The sequence below is a fragment of the Hylobates moloch genome, unplaced genomic scaffold (genome assembly GCF_009828535.3).
Source record: "Hylobates moloch isolate HMO894 unplaced genomic scaffold, HMol_V3 SCAFFOLD_14, whole genome shotgun sequence".
Lineage (NCBI taxonomy): Eukaryota > Metazoa > Chordata > Mammalia > Primates > Hylobatidae > Hylobates > Hylobates moloch.
Genome location: NW_026652289.1, coordinates 78,760,243 through 78,781,585, shown reverse-complemented (window position 1 = coordinate 78,781,585; position 21,343 = coordinate 78,760,243). Strand labels below are relative to the sequence as shown.

Here is a 21,343-nt window from a genome sequence, read left to right as displayed (position 1 = left end):
TTACCAAATGGTTTATCAAATTACATTTACAAATCACAAAGGCATCAGCTTGCATGTTCAGCCATGTATAAATGTGAGGTGGACTGAAGCTGTTTCAGCTTCAAGTGTGGGAAGTGCATTGCTCAGTTTTGCTTGTAAGTGTAAAGATAAACTGGATTAACTAGATCTTTAAAGAAAAATGCAACCAGAAAGCAATGTGATTTCTACTATGCTTTAAATGGTTGTTTCCTTTGCAGGCACTTCTTCTTAACTCTATTGAGAAAAAAAAGAATACACACGTTACAGAATAAGATGATGAGAGGAATGCAAAGCAGCACAGAAGAGAGTAATGATGAAATACCCCAGCAGTTTGGTTACTTAAGCTACAATAAGGTCAATTAAATTTGTCTTATTTCTTTAAAAACTGTTAAATGTCTCATTGAAAGTTTTTTTTCTAATTTATATTAAACTCCTCATATCAACATTCTCTGGTTGCATTTAATAATGTGAGTGGCCTTGAGTGATTCTGATCCTGAAGTTACTGCCTTGCTTATACTCTAAGTTCTCACATGGGCTGGTCTAAAGTTCAGGGTTGAAAATAATTCAACTTTTAATACATGTAATGAAAAATTACACCTAAGTCAGTCACCAGAACACAAAAGCAACATTAATATTGCTGTTGTAGACTAAACAAAAGCAGGAGTCATCAGTCTTTAAAACTTTTACTGTTTTTCTAGCCTCAAACAGGAAAAGCATTTTGGAAATACAGGGCTCATTAAAGAAGCCCTTTAAACTACTGTTGAAAATCAAGATTTTTTGCCTTATAGGTGGAACTCTAAGCAGAGAGATTTAATGACCATTTTTATTTACACTTGTCAGTATTTTAAAATTTTATACTCTAAAGAGAACAGCTGACATCTGACATTGCAAAGTTTGACACTGCAAAGTTCACACACAGTATGTCAAATCACTGGCAAGCCCAAGACACAAAACGAGAAATGAAACTTTGATTTGTTAAGGAAAAAACTTATCACGTAAAGTTTACTTTTCTTCCTGCATCATCAAGTTTATATCTTTATCTTATTTAGGAACCATGGCCTAAACTAAAATGAATTAAAACTAATTAATTAAAAATAACACAAATATTAAATCACCAAAATAGCTGAACAAAAGCAAATCTCTAGGAATGCTTTTTTTTAAAAAAAACTCTGGAGCTTGAAAAGGAGCTATTTACATGCTTTCCTGCATTAACAAGAGGGCAGGTAATAATGATGGCTTGTATGACAATATTGTCTTTGTTAGTTTTGCCCCAACAGAACTAAAGATTTCCTGATTACAACTTTGTAATTTAAGTCAACTGTAAAGATTTCTGGGGAAGGGAAACAAAGAAGAGTCTGAGTGCCAGCATTTAAGTGGGCTATATTACCTGAGTTTACTCTTCAGCATGGGACAGTGTAAATAAGAGGGGCTCCTACTTCTACAGCCCACGCTAGGTCACGACCGGAACTCACTGTACTGGTATAAAAGAGAAAGTTGTGCTGGAATCTCCAATTTACATGCTTCTCTGCTTCACCTTCAGGATCCTATAATCACATAGAGCCTTACAACGAAGTGTTCACTCTGTACTGTAGCTCATTGTCATGATTTTTAAATAGTTGCTTTTTTATTGTAATGAACCAATTATGAGCCAGTCACTCAAGCAGTCATTAACAATAGATTTTTTAAATTGCATTTTTAATGAATTTTATTTTGGATAAAAGCCCTTAAAAGTACCTATGGCAAAGGGTAGTCATACATTGAATTAACAGCAAAATCTGTTTAATAATGACTTGTCTTTTATTTACTACAACAAAATAAATTCTAGTGAGAGTGTTAAAAAATATGACAGTGTCAGAGAGAAAAAAAGGTTGGGGTGGGAGACACTTGTATCCTACACTGCTAAAATAATTTAAATGAAAACATACCTTTTTTGCATTTAGTCATCTTGTTTTTCTTAAAGTACAAACGAAATACTTTCTTACGAACATCGACTTTGGTCTATATTTAGAAAATAATCAGACACTAATATTTGATCTATAAGCAATTAATGATGTTAAATATAATTACAAAACAAGCTAAACTGAAAAGAGAAAAGACACAAATTTAATGCATTCATTCTAAAGATGAATATACAAGATATGTTAAAAGTATTTTTTAAGCAAAATACTATAATATAAAAATTTTATTTCTCTCACAATAATTTCTATGTATGTATGAATAGGTATGTCCTTGCTGAAAATAAACAGTAATTTTAATGAAAATTTGAATGAGCATAGTTGTGATTAGTTAGATATATACATGTATCTTTTTTAGTTGACTGTTGAAACTTTACATATTTATAAGTGCAGGTTTGAATTTTAACAGTGCATGTGAATATTTCCAATAACAGCAAAATAAAAGTTAACATTAAAATTTTACCCCATAAACAAAACAATTTTTTATTAAAATTTCAAAGTAAAAAGAACTAAATTAAAACATGTATCTGTTAATACAGTACAATTCTGAACTGCCTAAATTAATTTGCTACTATTAAATCATAATTAAGAGCTTGCTATCCAGTGTGATTTAGTAAATCATTAATTAGAAATATTAAAGAGTGCACACTGATACTAGAAAAATTCTCTCTGGAGGTTAGACTGTCATACTCTGGTTGGGTTTTCAACTCTTTAATCTGTTAAAATCACTCATTCATGCAAAGATAAAAATTGTATACATATATATTCATACAAATATATAACCCATATATATACACCTATATATACATATACATGTATATGTATAGGCATAGGTATGTGCGTGAGCAAGACTATTCCTAGAAAATTGTCAGTATACACTCTGGTTTTGTTAAGAGAAAAAACTTTTTTGAATGTTCCAGGCTTTTAAACCCTCGTATTTTCTGCCTCAAGAATGGGCTGACTGAAAGAGGCTCGGCGGGAGGACCATGCAGCCGCTGGTTAATTAATCTGCCGGCTGAATGACAGCGTGCCTAGGGGCATGGTGCTGGCATCTCACACCAGGTCCCAATATGCTTTAAGCCTTGGATAGCTACATTCTGCACGCCAAGACTTTGCCCAACAAATAGCAAAAAGGCCTTCAGAGCCTTCCTTCTTCTGCCTGAGACATTCCATTTAATTAATGTAATCCCTTTTTATCTTAAAGTTTTAATAAATTTTGATGCAGAGGCATAATAAACACATCTATGCCCCTGAATGCAGTAACTAGTTGCTCTAACGATTTTCTTATATATCCAAAAGGCTTCCTTATGAGGCATAAAGAAAATGAATGCAAAACATGTTACAACATGTTCAGAAATCTCAAACATGCTACTTGATCTATTCAAAAAACCATATTTGTACAACCTGATGTTTAATGAATCTGGCAATTTCCATTTCACTGGGCTTAAAGTTTTTTTATATCATAAAAATACAAATCATATGCCTATCCCAAAACACTTTAAAAATTACTAATACCTAATCTTGAGTAAGGTAAGGCTATTTTTTAGCAATAGGATACACATGACATTCTCCTAATCCCTTTTACTGCCAGAACAAAACATCTTTCAAATCAAGATAAAATCGCTAAATCATGAATGTTAATATCATTCTGAGAAAAATAATACCTTATGACTAGAAAAGACCATCCCTTTAGGGAGAAATATTGTGTTAAAGTAGATTATTCTTTTAGTAGTGTAACAGAATGGCTTCTACCTAGTCCCAGATGGAAAAATCAAAATCTGCATTTAAATGGAAATATTTTTAAACATATAGGACAAAAGGCTAAAAACCATAAGGAATATCTACTTCCTTTCATTTTAAAAATTCAAAACCCCATGTGAGAACTTTTAGGGAAGGCTTTGGCTTTCAGATTTTGTTTGTATGTTTGTTTCATTTTTATGAAGAGCTTGCTACACAATATAATTTCACAGTTTTGAGATTAACACACAGTATTTGTGCCTATTATATCAAATTCACAAGTCAGATAAAAAAGCTGGGCTATACAATTTTTACTATTACAAGAAACAGATTTATGAATTAGGCTTAGGAAGAGTTAAGAATGAGTCCTCTATTTTCTTCCCATTTTTAACCATCCTGTTTTATATGTAATTCTTACAAGGCAATAACAGTTTGTTGAAATAAAATAAAACCTAAATTTCTTCAGCATTGACTCAAATCACCACTATGGTTAGAGAAAAAAGAAAGCAAAATGCTTGGCAATATTATAACTACTGCTCTTTGCGACCGGAAAGATTATTTTCAGTTCTTCAATAGTTAGAGCAATTTTCTTAAATCCTGAAGGAGCCTGACAGCACTGCACATTTCTTAATGCTTGCATTTACTTTTACATTATAAAACAATAAAACAGCAGGATAATGTTCATGCAGTTCAGAGACTTGTAACATTATCACAAATAATTCTACTGTATTATGGCAAAACATAAGCTTTTTAAATGTAGGCTGACTAAAGAAAGGGCAATCTATGTTTATTGAAAGTACATAGACAAATAAGATTGGAAATATAACTTAAATGTTGTACCTAGATTTAAAATAATGTTTGAAAAGGTTTGAAAAAACAAAATCTATGCTTAATATTTTTTTGTCCTAAATTAAAATACAATTAATTTTCAAGCATAGTGCTTAAGCAAGGGGAAAGCCTTCTCACTTATCTTTCTTTGAAGTATGTGACTTCTTTTGCTACCTCAGGAACCAGCCACATTAGGTAATTTAATCATTTTTCCTCAACAATGTTGTAAACCAAGAAACTTTACAACTACCAGCTTTAAAGATTCAGGTAGCTGGGCACGGAGGCTCATCTCTATTGTCCCAGAACTTTGGGATGCCAAGGCAGGAGGACTGCTTGAGGCCACAAGTTTGAGACCAGCCTGAGCAACACAGCACGACACTGTCTCTACAAAAAATTAAAAAATTAGCTAGGAGTGGTTACGTGTGCCTGTAGTACCAGCTACTCAGCATGCTGTAGTGGGAGGATCTGAGCTCAGGAGGTTGAGGCTGCAGTGAACTGTGATGGTGCCACCACACTCCAGCCTGGGTAACAGAAGGAAATCCTGACTCTAAAAACAAAAACAAAAAACAGGTGTTTTGATGATAGTCACATTTGACTACTGTATTACAAATAATGGGCCAGCCTGCAGAACTTGGTCGTATCATCTCCCTTCTGAAAGCAGCCCACCTTCTAATCACTATGCAGGTTCTGACATACATCTTTATTGCTGGAAGCTCTGTCCATTTTTGTATAGGAAATTGTGGATCTCTTTATTTAAAAGACATAAAAGACATCTTATTTAAAAGCATAACTGGAACAACTCCTGCATATGTATCAGGTAATTTTCCAACATTCAATAAGTAATTCATTTCAATTCAGTTGTCCGTGATTCTTCTAGTGGTAACCATAGGGATGAGAAAGGATAAAATCATTTCAATGCAGTAACCTGTTTCTCAGATTTATCCTAGGTACTCCATGCCTGCTCCCAATTCCCCACCCTTCACCTTGAACTCCAAAATTCCCAGCAGAAAATTTTTTCAACCATCATTTGGAGATAATATACCATAAAATCAAATCACCAAAAACCCTGATACATGTCATCATTAGCCTACACTAAGTAGCAAACTAAATTAGGGAAGCTATATGTGAGACCATCACAGAAGATCCCAAACTCACAAATCTTTTAAACTCTTATGCCTTCAAACTGCCTAAATCAAAGAAAAGTGAGGAAACATGGCAAATTAGGTTTTAAAAGAAAATATACGTCCCATCCTTGTAGACACTGGACTCAGAGCTAATGTATGAAGAAACTGACTTTGAATCCCAAATATTCCTGTTCTAAATAAATGATACTCTTTTGCAAGAAACCAGAGTCTAAAACCTGACTACTCAAAATGCAACCTCAGACCAGCAGCCTCAGCATCACCTGCGTACTTGTTAGAAAAATCTCAGGCTCCATCCAGACCAACTATATCAGAACCTGAATTTTTAATAAGATCCCCAAATGATCTGTCTGCATATTCAAGTTTAAGACTTTCTAATCTAAGAGTTTATCTGGTTTAACAGCTTATTTTTCAACAAGAGACATAAAACAGTGAAGGGACAGAACAACCAGTGCTCATAAAAAGACATAAATATTACAGATGACCATAATCTAATGAAGGAGGGAAAAAAAGAGAAAATTCAACTTAAGCATTTAAATTGGATCTAGATCTCTGTCTGCAATCTTTGTTTTTAACACCTGAAAATTCATTTACGTGTGTATGTGCACACATACACACATGTGAAATGAAAGAGAAAAAGGAGAGGAAAAAAATAGAATGCGAATGAGAGGAAAAAGAATAGGGGGAGAATGGAACCATGAAACTGTACATAGTGTGAATATGTACATGTGTTTATAGCTGAAAAGTAGAAGAAACAAAGTAACCCAGCAGCTTCGAAAAGAGCAGCGATACTCCAATACTCCTCTCAACAACACTCGCACACACTCCTACTTATCCCCATGCTCAAGTCAGTGTAATAGCAGCATTTTCATATCACTGACAAGAAACTACCAAGAGATTATCGTTTAAAAAAAAAAAGTGTCACAGAAGGAAATATTCCCTAACTGCATCAAAAGTACAAACAAAAATAGAGAGAATTAGGTCTAAGAAACTAAAATGACCAAAAGACAAAGGTATTATAATTCCAAGATGGTGATATGTTATTTTGCAAAGTCTAAATAATGATTTAGTAATAATTACCACAAAATAAACATTATTTTATTCTTACAAATGAGCTATTATAATATTTAATCCAGTAACTAGGTTTAAAATAGTAGCACTATAGTTTTGTTTTGTTTTTAATGCCATAATAGAAACTGTCAACATTAATAATAAAAGTTCATAAAAAAGGGGAAGCATAAAGTATTTTCTATGGGATATTTAGTGAACATAAAGTATTTTCTATGGGATATTAATGGGATAAAGTAGTGTTTAAACCTGCAGTAATAATTTGTACAAAGTGAAATATACCTAAAATCTTACGTTTCATATAAAAAATATGCCCAAAATGATTAAACTACTTTTACTAAGCCAATATCCTACCACCATTGATGTACTCAGAGAAAATCAGAAATCATTTTTAAATGCTGCCAAACTTAATGATGCCAATAGAAAATAAGTCAGTTAATATCCAGGAGCAGAAAAGTGTGGCTAGTTGGAAAACAGAACCTAGTAGAAAAAATAAGTTAAAAGTAGCATTACATCTGTAACTGTTTAAAAAATAATATCTATGAATGTCTATACTGATATCTGTGTTCATCCACATGTCACATTTTTAGTATAAAGTATACTAAAATCTAGCACACGAGGCTACTGGTCATCAATCTACTTTAGCTGCCTTAAATCCCTGGAAACGGACTTCTCACAATAAGGGGAAAAAGTCACCTTATGCCTTGTATAACATGACTGAATTGCCCTAACATATATTTCTGTGGTTTTGTTCCAAGAATAAAATGTAGTCAAAAGATGGGCAGAATGCTATTCCCACCTTGAGTTCACCAAATGCCAGGAATTATAAAAACAATTCCAAGTTAAGGTTTCAGATACATTAAAAAAAGACTTTGAATTTTAAAATATAAATAATGAATTCAGAAGCAGGTGTATTATTTATAGAAATCAACCAGCCAATATGTTTCAACGGCCTTAAAAATAATCATATACTTTGATCCATTAATTCTGCATCTGGAAATGCATCCTAAGGAATTAATTTTTTAAAATGCAGACAATAATTTATGGATCACATCAAAGTGCTATTATTTACAGTTAAAATTAGGTTCTACCTAATTTACAAAATTAGAGAATCATTAAAAAAATTATACAGGTACATGATAGAATATTAAGTAGTCATTAAATTATCTTACTGAAGAGATTTTCACGGCATAGAAAAATGTTTCTGATAATTTTAAGTTTAACAAAAGGAATGTACAAAGTACAGCAATACCACATACAGGTGTGTGCATCGATGTGTGTGTTAAATATATGTGCATACATAAAAATATGTCAAAATGTTAACTTGAAATGGTTGAATTTTGAGCAACATCTTCGTATTTTTATACTTTTATTTTTTAAATTTAAAACATAATTTTTCTAAGTATCAAGAAAATTAACAAAGAATTTAGACAATAAAAAACAAGGCAGGAAGAACATGGGCGAGTACCCTGCAAGGTTACAAAGATACAATTCCACTGAATAAAGGAAGCATGTGCACCTATAAGAGGAGTACTAAAAACCCAGTTCCAGAAGAAAGATGCTCTTTCTTCCAGCTATCTAAGAGGTAGAAGACAGATGAACATCAAAAATTAAAATAAAATAATGTAGAAAAGTCAGATCTATTACAGTAACTAGAAAGCAAAAAGGATACCATCTAATGCCATTGTTATTTTTACTATGCAAAAGTATCAAATAACTGCGGTAAATAATTTAAGAAAATAAATTACAACACCACTTAGTCTTAGGAGGCTTATTCCAAATCTTAACTATGAGGAAAGAAACTGGTTACTTTATCAAATCATAACAAAACAAACTTTATAGATGCTAACTTTGTTTTCTACAAAGTTGACAGATACAGAGACTACTCTTTTCTCTTCCCAAACATAATTAAAGCATATGTTTAAAATGTCCAGATAATGAACATTATAACACTCGAATATATATATAATTGACAAGTTAAAAATCTTTTTATAAAACAATATTTTAGCTATTATGTTAATAAGTAACTTATAACTTACATTTGTCCCTTAAATTTTCATAAAAGTCTTTTTCTTGGTTGCTAATGCTTCATAATCATTTCCATTTCAGACTGCTTGACTGAACAATTGATTCTAAGTCAATAACAACATGGAGTAAAGGGTTGGAAACTTTATAGTCATACTAAATTTGTTATATAAAACCAGGAATCCAGCTAATAGCTGTGATTTGCATACACAGTAGGGACTCAGTAATTCTCAATTAACCATAAAGAAGAAAGCATCAATATAAGTTTGGCATCTTATAACTATGTAAATAAAATCTTATAACTATGTAAATAAAATCTTATAACTTTGTAGAATCCTCACAAAGTTAGTTTTACCTATTATATGACATTCTTTTGTTTAAAATATTCGCAAGTAACAGTTTGAGAAGATGTATTATGCAAAATAGCATAAAGGAGCCATTTAAAGCTAAAGACAAAATTTCTACATAAGTATAAATGCTCAAGAACATCTGAAAACAAGTCCCTTGATATTAGCCTAAAATTAAAATTTACGGAACGTTACCTAATCTTTGATAGAACCAATGATAGCCCTAAAGAATATCTGATAAATAAGATGACGCTTCCTTAAATAAGGAGGGATGTCTCACTTTCCAAAGCAATTAATTTAAAAGAGGAAATAGTTTCTGATCCACGACCTCAGGATACATTGAATTAGAAGTTTGATTTAATTTTAGTTCTGAATCATACGACTTCACTATGGCAAATACCACATAGTGTTACTTTGGTGGAAGCACTAAAAAAACTATGTTTATATGTAATTATCTGCTCTCTATTGGGGAAGACCAGGGGAGAGAAACTTATCTCTGAAAAAATCCTATAAACTCTAACCCTGAACTGATAAACTGATAAATTATTTCGATATTAATCAAAATTATAAGCTAAATGAAGAATTATAAGTCCCCAACAGGCCCAGATAGAGCAATACTAAGTCTTCAAAAAGACAGCATTTTTTGGAGAAACTTAGTAATACTGGCCAGACAAAGAAGGGCAGATGCCAAGTCATGAACAAATAAGAAAAATACAGGGAATGTGGAATATTTTTAGAAAAGCAAAGAATTCATCACAAATAATTATGACTAATATATAGCAGTAACTTCCTGCCCTAAAACTCAGTGTTAAGTCTTTAAGACAGGCACTGTGCTTTAATCACCTACATCTGTTGCCTTAATCAGCTACATCTTTAGCACTTAGAAAAATGCCTGAAATACTAAGGTTTAAAAAAAAAAAAAAAAGCTAATGTATCTTAACATTCTACAACGTATACAGCATGTGTAAACATTATAAATAATAGTTATATATTATAGCATGTGACTTCTTTTCCTCTCTTTCATTCATCATTTTACTGACACTCAAAGGAAAAAGCATATAGAACAAAATCATCTGAGAAAGTTCATAGGGGCTGGGTATGGTGGGTCATACCTATAAACCCAGAACTTTGGTAGGCTGTGGTGTGAGGACTCCTTGAGGCCAGGGGTTCGTGACCAGCCTGGGTAACATAGCAAGATGCCCATCTTTACAAAAATTAAAAAAAAAAAAAATTAGCCAGGTGTGGTGGTACTCACCTGTAGTTCCAGCTACTCAAGAAGCTGAAGGTGGAAGATCGTTTGAGCTCAGAATTTTGAGGCTACAGTGAATTATGCTTGTAGCACTGCACTCCAGCCTGGACAACAAAGTGAGACCTTGTTTTCTCATACAAACTTTTCAAATTCTTGGTGATACGTCCATTTTTTGCCCACAAAACTTTCCTAGTTAAGAAGTTTTTAATAGGTGGTCACTCGAAAGACCCTTTAGAAAAATTAAGCCCTGGAAAATATTTAATTAATTCTTACCTTGTATCAAGCTAAAGCAAAGCTCAAAGCAGACATACTGAAATGCACAAGCTTTGAGATCATATTCATCACTGCCAAAGCAGCTGATATATTAAGTACTAAAAAGAAACACAATTAAAGACAAAACAAGGAGTAGTAGAATTTCCACCACACAATACTCCTAAAGAGACAGAAGAGCACAGCTAAATTCTCTAAGAACCAGATCAACAGAGAAACCATGACAGATAACAATTATCTTATGAAGTTAGTTAAATATGAGCAATGCTCTATGGCCCCAATGAAAGAGAAAGTGTTTTTCTAGTGACAAGTATGTAATAGTTAATATTTATTGATGCTTCCTATATGATCTATTCTACATGGATTATCCCATTAAACGCTCATAATGACCCTATGATGTAAGTACTACTACTAGTCTTACTTTACAAATATGAAAGCCAAGGTATAGAGAAGTTAACTAAACTAAGATCATACCATGCAGCGGAACCTAGAACAAAGCCAAGTCCAACCCTAGAGTCCCCACTTATCCCTCAAAGGCAAAAAACCCACCAACATTTCTTGGTAAACACAATATTGGTTTTCTAAACTCTATTTAATTATGAATATATCATTGGTCATCATTAAAGGATAAAAACATACAGTGTAACAGATTTTCAACCACTTTTTTGGTCTCCAGGCAATCATTTTTTTGGTTTCACTCACTCACATGCCACATAGTAACCCTAATCACAACTCAGTGACGGAGATGAAGAGGAAATAGCATGGAGCTGATTCTAATATACTCCTAGGAGGTGTCTGTCTCACCTTAAGAATTCCAGAGCACACATACCTACACCTTTATTTGTAAGCAGTACTACTTGACTCCACCCACATTTTGCTTGTGGTTCCAAAAGATTTTTTTTAATGTATATTATTCAAGGATTTTGCCACAAATTTCTTTCATGCAAGACTCACATGAAAAAATATACAGACATCATCACATACTTCAATATCAACTCATAATAAAGAAAACTGAATTAATAAAATATAATAGCTTGCTATTTTTTTCAGGTTTAATCTGTTTCATTCAGCAGCTGTAATGATCTCATCTCATATTCTACCACCTTGGAAAAATTTAAAGAATTTTTTTTGGAGGACTGCTAATAAAATTATCACTGACATTTTAATTAAAAAAAGAAATGTATGTAGAATAAACAGGATGCTTCCTGGAACAGTCTGCAGTGGCTGCTCCATTGCTTCTTTGTACAGTCTTGGTAAATTATGCAGGCTCTCAGTAGATAGAGCAGCTGTATTTCACTGTCTTTGGTAATGTAATCTACATTTATCACTATTTTAATTAAGTGGATTCTTAATTTGGTACTCTCATCGCAAAGAAAAAATATCTTATTCAATTTTTTTCTTTGGTAGACAGCATCTTGTCAGTCTTGTAAGCCAGAATGTAATTTTGAACATGTTTCTTACTGTAACTGGTCATTATTTTAAGAGGAACTACCATATTTGGTTATTAAGAATTTGTTCCTTTTCATTCTATCAGCTTAAAACATTGGTTCCTTCTTTATAGTGACAAAAAGATACTTTCACAGTTCTCAGTTTTAACCGAAGTGATATACAAAAAACAATAGGTGGCTTATTATAACAGTACTTTCAAGATTACTCAAAAGCAATACAAAACATAAATAAGAACTTTACATGAAAAACAACAATTTACTGAATATTGAGAACATTCAATTCCAAAGTTTTTGTGTAAGATTATTTTTACCATCAGGTCATTTGAAGTGTCTGAATCTAAACCAATCATTGTGGTATATAACAGCTTTTAATCACACTGAAGACACATTCCGAATATTTCTTATTCATTTCCTATAATTATTTGTAATTAAAACAATGTTTTACTTTAAAGAAATTAAATTGATGAATTATGCCAGAAGTATGTTTGTTTTAATTGATTCACAGAGAAACAATTACTTTACTATTAGATGGCTTCATAAAGTTGCATTTTTATGCATGAGGTGTTTGAAATCAATAAGGGAAGGCCTGGTGCTCAAAAAATTCTGTATTCAGCACACATTAATTGAACATCTTTTATGTGCCAGGTACAGAATTAGGCACTATGAATTCAAACTAAAGTAAGGCAAAGCCCTTACACAAAAGGAGTGTACACACACATACATAAACTGTAAGGACCAAGTGGCTTTTAAACTTTGTTGCTTTGAAAGAGAGGGACTCTAGGTCCCCATCTCCATTTCAACCAAAAAAGCTCCATTTTCATCTGTTTTATACACCAGTCTTCTTCGTAGCTGGTGGAGAAAACAAAAGCTGTATAGCTAGAAAACACAAATAAGGGCTCTAGACTATTATTACTAAGAACCCAGATAATTGAAAAAGTATCCTAAGTATTTTCAGATATACTAAAGGGGAAAAATTTTAAATTCCTGTTTTGTTTTGTTTTTTCGAGTTTTATCATCAGTTTTCACACGTTGCTAAATACTGGTTTGTGGGTAAATTTCTACTAAAATAAAGATTCTAAAGACAGCTTATTTTAAAAGTTTGGGAATGAGGTGTGTAGGGAGTTGAAACTGAATGCACATCTCATTATGTTAGTTTACACTACCAAGAAATGCTATCCCAACTTTCAGATTCACATAAATCCAGAAATTGCCAGATAGGACTTTTAAAATTCAAAGTGCATTGAATGTGTTCTAGATTCTATATTAAAACTTACTCAGATAAAAGCCATTTACTTTCCCACTGTGGTTTTGGAAATAAAGTTACCATTTGAGCATCTCTAATGACCTAGCCAACTTACATATATTATCTCTAATACCTCACAAAAACATCAAAGGATAAGGTGTTTTTACTCCCATTTTATAGAAGAGAAAGCAGCCGCAGGGGTTAAGACGTGTTCAACACTACATAGTGAATACACGAAGAAACTAGGACTTGGGCCCATGATCTTTTCATTAAAACACTTTCAGAAGCAAAATAAACTTAATCCATAAAATTTTTCTCTTCTAATCATATCTAAATATGATTCCTGCTTTTATTATCCATAACTTCACATCTAGTTGCATTTTACAATGAAAAACTTAGCTATCAATATATACAATCAAAAAGGTAACCAAAAAGAGAGAAAAGGAAATCTAAAATTTAAATCAATGCTAATGAATGACAAACACTTTAGTCATTGTGTAACTCCCTTGGTTTGAATTTAAATAATGTCATGTATAACGACTGGGTTACACAATTCAGGAATAAATAGAAGTCAAATTTTAGGCAGCCCACTCAGATTCTAATTAAATAGAAAAAACAAGTACAAAGGAACTAAATTATTTTCAAAAAATACTCCTATCAGAGTTCAACTTCAAAAAGATATTTCATGAACAGAGAGTACAGCCTGTAAGATTCCATCTTTCTCAAATTACTCTGATGAACGTCTGATAAAACTTGAGATTTACCAAGGGATAAAAAGAAGAAGCAGCCAATAATTCTAAATGAAAACTCAGAATGGTCTTTTGTTCTCTTTGTTTAAAGTAAAGCCACTAGTGAAAAACAAGAATGTCTACTTAGGAAAAACGGGTCTCTTGTTTGAACAAAAATTAAATTTAAATGTCCTGTTTCTTACCTGAACATTTGAAATCATCTACATCTGTCTAATGTTCACTAAAAGACTATAGAGGGCACTGTTGCATCAGCTTTGAAGCTTTACAATAGAGGCTGAGAAAAAGAAAACTGTCTATAACGTGTAATTTCTCTAAAGGGTCAAATGCATGGAAATCTAAGCCTGATATAAAGAGGAAAAAACTAAAATGTATGTTTTTCTAAAATAGGCTGGACTTCAATGGGGGAAAAAACTTAACAAAAACAACTGTCAAATAGAGAAGACTGCACTGCACACATTTTGCATTTCCCTTTGTAGTGCTTTCATGAGAAAGGTAACTAATCATAGCACCTCCTTATCCATTGGAAACAGCACCCCACTGCAGAATCCTCTTTCCAATCAATAGGAAACTGAATGTGGCACCTCATGCAATCCTTCCATAATTCTATCAACAGAAAGAATGCAGTCTGTTTGCATACTTTTGTCGAAAAGGCCAATTCCATTTGTCCCCTCTTGGATAAAATGAAAGCTACAGATCAATCACTCTCACATGAAAGTAAACATGCTACAAAAAAAAAAAAAAAAAAAAAGATGATTCAAAACTGAAATCCTTGCCTATTTTATGCATAATTTTATTACACATAAAAACTCAAAGCAAAATAGAAAAAGCCAAGTTTTTCCTCATAGACACGCATTTTGTGCTACTACGCAACAGTATCAGGATGTAAAATAAATAAGTTACATCAAACAATAGTCATGAATCTTACCTTTACATATGGGCAGCACTTAATTAAGTTCCATATATTTTCTATTCTCTCATATCATTCCTGTTACAATTCTTTGAAATTAAATCCAATTAAGTATAGTGTCAAAGGTTCTTTTAGTACATATACACAATAAGACTAGTATACACAGCATAAAGCTTCTTATAATACTACCACTTAATTTTTTTCCACTAAAAATAAAAGGGAGTTAAATTATCTCATTTCGGTAATTTGAAAATAATATCCTGAATTGCTGAACCTCTGTAGAAGCATGGACATTAGCTGTGAGAATTATAATATCATGATCAAACCAAGTAGAATATGTACAATGAAAAAAAAAAAACAACATCCATTAATGTATATCTAATCACACCACCATATCACATATTGGATAAATCCACATTAATACAGGTACCATAATAAAACTAAGGCCTCTAATAAAGAAACCCAAATTCCCTGGAAAAACAGTATACAACTCATTTTGTCACTCTCAAAATTCCAGAGAGATTAGCACCTTCTCTGAAATCAAAGTGCAGAACTGTGAAAGTGTTACAAATTCTCCAGTAATATGTCAACCTACTCATAAATCAAAAGGAGGGGAAGGGGCTTTAGATGGTATGTAGATTTCATTTTATTACAAAAGCTCCAGTTTAACAAGTTATTTTCAGCCAATAAAAGTCAAAAAGTAAGGCATTGTTAAAGTGGCTAGTACTGATTCAGAGGCTTTACTTCTTAACTGAAATGCTACTTGAGTATTGCTCCCTTAAATTATTAATTTATGGGTTTTGCTTAGTCTCCTCCTAAGGCAAGGCAGTTCTAGTCACAGGTACGTTGAATGCATGTAAATAGACAGAAAGCTTTTATAATGGTCCTGTAATTCACTAAACATAATAAACAACCCTTTTTAATGAATGTTGAATGTACGACCCTATGAACCAACTTTATATAAATAGACTATATCATTTAAAGAATCTGTAAGACCCTCTAGGAAGTAAATGAACAAATTCAGAAAAATTAAACATAGGCTGATTACTTTTCATTGATCTAACAAAATTAATGCTTACAACAGAATCAAAGTGCTGATAGGACTATGAAGAGTTGTGTTGAATTTTGAAGAAATCTAAAAGAAAGTGTCATGAACTGTGAGAAAATGTATTTGCAATATTGCTTTTCATCTACCACAGGATGACTGCAAAAAATATCAGGTAATGTATTTTTAATATGCAGGATATTTAACTAGATATTTTAGTTTACTATTGAAGAAGAACAGCATATTAAAATCAATTTTAGTCAACTTTAATTTATGCAAAGCTTGATTGTGAGCAATAGCTGCTAAAAGGATGCAACATTGTTGATTCATATACAAGCATTTTACTTAACTACATTGGATAATAGCAGTGCTCCTAAAGGAGTATAAAAAGCAAAGTGATTAGCAGTCATTACTGTTAATTAGTGTTCACATTACATTCCTTGGGATGAATCTCCTTTAGGTTGAATACATGGAAAGTTTATTTTTGAAGGTTTGCCAAATCTTGCCTAGGTAAGTACTGAACTAAGCCGTCAACTACCAGCAAGCAGAATGAAAAACAGGGACAGATCAGCATCCAATTAGTATGTCTAAGTTTTTAAACAGGAAAAGGGTTGAGGGGAATGAGTAAAACTGGAAACTCATACTTCACATTTTGCAATCTCACTGATAAAAGGAGGAAATGTGTGTTTATCAAACTTGCTGTGAGTGCACAGTTCATTTGGAGTCCTGTAAACAATCGCCTGGCTGCCCACTTCCAAATGCATGTGAAAATCTTGGAGATTCAGAGCATCATATTCAGCAAGCAAGGTCACTCTAGTGATGCCCTGGAAATGGGAAATTAGGAAAACGTGGCAATCAGAGGTTTAGGATTGACCAGAAAAAGCCCTGAGGCTGGATTACCATCTTTCACCACCAGTCAGGCTGTCTCTGCTTATTCAGTATTAATACAACAGGACTGCAAGTGAATGAAAATAACTCAATGCACCTAACTGGGACACTGGCTTTCTTGTTTAGAAAACGATAGACATTTGTCACAGCAAAAAAAATAAAGTAAAATAAAATCAAATAATAAAATCTCTCACATACAAGCTTTCAAGAACCAACCCTGAAAGAAAAACAGGCTCCTCATGAACCTTCAAAAAGGACCTGGGGAATGGCTGACATCCTGTTGATTTGATAATCAATAGGAAAGATTTCCTTTCCCCCAATACCATTCAGTGCATTTTTAAGTAGATGCCAAATCTTCAACAAGGAAGCTTCAAAAGCAATATATCCTCATTAGAGAAAAACACCGAAAAATTAAATGTGCAAAAATTATACTCTTAATTCTGCCCACAGACTTAAAATATATCCTATAGATAATTTTTCTATGCATGTACTTACACAAATGCATTGTAGAAAAATGTTACTATACCATACAGAGCATTCCCTATTTTGTTTCCTTCTCTTAAAAATATATACAGATGTATTTCTGCAAGTTCATTTTTAATGCTATACAGCATCCCACTGTATAGATATGTCGTAATTTACATTGCCAATGATTTCTAAATTTTCAAGTACATTTTTAATTATTTCCTTAGTTATAAATTCCCCAAAGTGGAATTGCCTATTACAGGAGTGTATTTTTTTGTGTTTGATGAGTTTTGTCAAATTACCATCCAGAAATATTGAACCGATTTACAGGGCTGCTAGCAGTACATAAGGGTATCTGTTTCTTCAAAATCATTATTATTTCTTATTTCTGTCAAAGTGTAGCTGCATTTTTGAGTTAGTGAAGTTAAACATTCTTTTTTTTTTTGGTCATTTGAATGTATTTCTCTGTGAAATGCCTGTTCATATCCTTAGCCCATATCTCTATTTGGAGACATGCTTTTTATAATAGTATCCAAAAATTAGTGAGGAATTCCCCATTGAATACTAATCCCACCAATAAGAGATTATTTTAAAGAAGAGATGTTAATTGTGTGGACGTTAAAAGATCCTATTAAGGTTGGTAGCTTTACATGAACCTATTTTATAACATTATATTATAGAACAAGACTTCCCAACTTATCCAAAAAGAGAAAGAAAAATTAAAAACTTAACTGGGATTGCAAATATATCTCTGAAGCTACCTTTGCTTTCCATAAATGGAAAAACTTATGATACTAAGCTGGCATCATCAGCAATGTTCTGTTGTTCTTTTTACTGTTCTGTTATTCCAAGGAACAATTATGAGCATACTAAAATTGGAATTGCTTTATTAGCTACTATGATAAGTCAAGAAAGGAGACTGTAACTATGGATGATAGACAAGTTCCTCATGCTATTATCTTGAATCAAGAATTTAATTAAAATGTGTCACTTTTGAGAAAAGCACTAAGTGTAAGACAAAAATGAAAAATGTCCCCCTCCACCCATCCAAATCAATTCAATTTAGGGCCTCTTATCACAGAACCATGAAAGTGGCCAATACCCAAATTACTAATTCCTAATACATCTTCAGAAACAGGCTTAGATTAAAATGCAATTTCAAACCACAGATCATGTTTTTTTTTTCTTTTTCAAACAAACCAGTTTAAAAACTTGCAAAGCTATTACCTAAAACAGTGCTTCTCAAACTGTGTTATAAACCACTTTTTTTTTTTACATTTCCAACCCTTCAAAGATAGAAACTTGTAAAATACAACAAAATGAATTAAAAGATTAAAATTTTTAAAAGATACAAAATACAAGGTCAAATTTTTATTATTAGATTCAAAAGAAACAAAATTACTCTTTCATATTACTATAAAAGTTTCTAAATGCTTATTTTCAATTTCTCTATATATCTTATCTTGAACAAAACACTTCATGGACTAGCACCAGGCTAATCCCTAGACCACACTTTGAGTAGTAATTATTTAAAATTATTCTGAGAGCTCTGAAACAAGATCAGACACAGATAGATCACTTTGATCCCTGACTTAATAACCCTAACCCCTTATCAAACCATATGCCTTCCCCTCCGCCTCACTGTCAATTTACACATACCTTATTGGTTTATGTATGCACTATATATGTACTATAATATAGTAATATCTGCATGAATTAACACAAACGCAATTCTGGGAGGCAGCAGAACATAGTGATTAAAAGTACATGTTCTACCACTTTTTAGCTGTGTAACCTTGGATGAGTTACTTAACCTCTCTGTATCTCAGGTTACTTATCTGCAAAGGGTTGATGTAAGGATAAAATTAGAATATATGTGTATAGAGCTTATAGCAGTACCTAGAAGACAGTGCTACATAAATTGCAATTATAATTACAATAAAACACAGATAATTGAAAGAAAATCACATGGCTCTGGGTTTTCCAGCAATCAATATAAAGAGGAAACTTTAAGTTGCATGATTTACAGTGTTCATGCAATAAAAACTGTCAAATAGTTATGGTAAGGCTAAACTATTACAAATACGAAGTCCTGAGAAAAATTTCTCCCTTGGATTGCCATAAAGTTGACTATTTGATATAAAAACCCTTCACATCATCCCTGGAGGAAATACACAACAAAAAAATTTGAATACTTCTTATGGACACGGCACCATGATGAGCACTGAAGAGTATCCAAATTTGAAAAACATTCAGTTCCTACCCTCATGAGGTTATAAACTAACAGGGAGAATATATTACAAATGCAAATAATTATATAAAACAAGTCATAATAAGTACCCACAAAAGTAAATAATGCAATAGAAATTTTTAAAAACAAAAGCTACACTTGAGGAAATCAAGAGCAATGCCTTGATTACATACATCCCTGTTCTTCTCTCCTTCAACATAAAATCCAAAGGCTATTTAGAACAAGCCATGTCCCCAAGCCTATTGTCCCATCCCTGGCCCCCATCACTTCTTAACCTAAAATTTAAGATGCTTTATACTCCCTTCTCTTTTAGATCTTAATGTCTTTCTTGAGAAATGAACAGCATACTCGTCTGCTCTCAGGATCTACCTCATGTGACTCTTCACTCTTTGGAAGCCCCACAGGACCCATCTGATCTCATAGCACATAGCATAGCATGTGTTACAAACTCAGGGGACGACTAATTATTGAGTATTTATGAATACTCCCAGGCTACAAGGCTTTCTGAAAGTGATGGTTAAAATAGTAGCTGTTAAACTTTTGAAAAGAACATAGTAAGACTATGACAAAAATTTGGCCACCCTGAGCAACATGGTGAAACCTCACCTCTACGAAAAAAAATACAAAAATTAGCCGGCCATGGTTGCATGCACCTGTAGTCCCAGATATGCAGGACGCTGAGGCAGGAAGATGAACTGAACCTGGGAGTTCAAGGGTGCAGTGAGCCATGATAGCTCCACTGCACCCCAGCCTGAGTGACAGAATAAGACCCTATCTCAAAAAAAATTTGTCCTCTCCCAGAAAAATTTACACCTACAAAACATTTGCATAAAATTTCAGAGTTCAAGAATACCTCTCCCTTCCAGATTAATAAATCCTATCTTAAAGTAACACATTATCCTAGATGAAATCTACTAGTCTGATCCTTATTATAATGCTTTCTGTAATCACGTCCAGGATATATGACCACTCAAAATCAGAAGAACTTGGATAAGGGTTAAAGATGTCACAAAAAATGGCTATCAGGCCAATACAAATGTTTTAAAGAGATAAATCATGAAAGGCTCAAAGGGAAGATCATGGGTTATTTATCAAATGATCATTGTTCTCCCTCCCTTCCCCACCTCCCTGCAAAATTACTACCTAGGAAAGAATCCATAGGAGAACTGGTCTTAGACCATGGGGCATTTCAATGGCTCCAAAACCAATCTTATAGTAGGGAGCAGAGAAAAATCAGCAAATTCTGCACAAGGAAGAGAAATAAATGTCTGATAGTTTCTGCCTCTTCTGATTGTCAATGTCTTTTGAAAGATATCTATGGGGATCAATATTAGCATAATTTTGTCAACGTTAGATAGGCTTAATTTTGGTAAGTTTAACAACTGCTCATCGAGCACCCACTGTGTACGAGTATACAAAGTGACCACATGGCTCAGCACTGTATACAAATAAGTATGGCATAATTCTGCTGGTGTTGATAGTTAATTGCTTCTACATACAGGAGCACAAATGACAGCCCCATTCTACTGCCTCTGAAGAAAGAACTGTTTTTAAATCTTTTAATTCATATACGCCAAAAAGTCTGAATTTTCTAAACTTGGTTCATCTAACTTTCACACTTAAGTCCTTGCTTGAGGCTTTCTACAAATGAGTTCACACAAAATATACTGCTTAGATTTTAAAGACAAGCATGGAGTTAAATTCTAAA

At 32.9% G+C, this 21,343-nt stretch overlaps 1 protein-coding gene across 4 annotated transcripts in view; it reads right to left on the bottom strand.

Moving 5' to 3' along the window:
• DPH6 (diphthamine biosynthesis 6) overlaps positions 1 to 21,343 on the bottom strand; it is a 227,167-nt gene that overhangs the window by 186,290 nt on the left and 19,534 nt on the right. Inside the window, exon 4 of one of the 4 annotated variants that reach the window (XM_032174311.2) lies at positions 13,020 to 16,855. The exons of the other annotated variants lie outside the window; for them this stretch is intronic. Within the exon in view, the coding sequence (XP_032030202.2) occupies positions 16,670 to 16,855 (186 nt within the window). The 3' untranslated portion in view covers positions 13,020 to 16,669. Of the gene's footprint in view, positions 1 to 13,019; positions 16,856 to 21,343 lie in introns of those variants that run through there. 4 annotated transcript variants of the gene reach the window in all.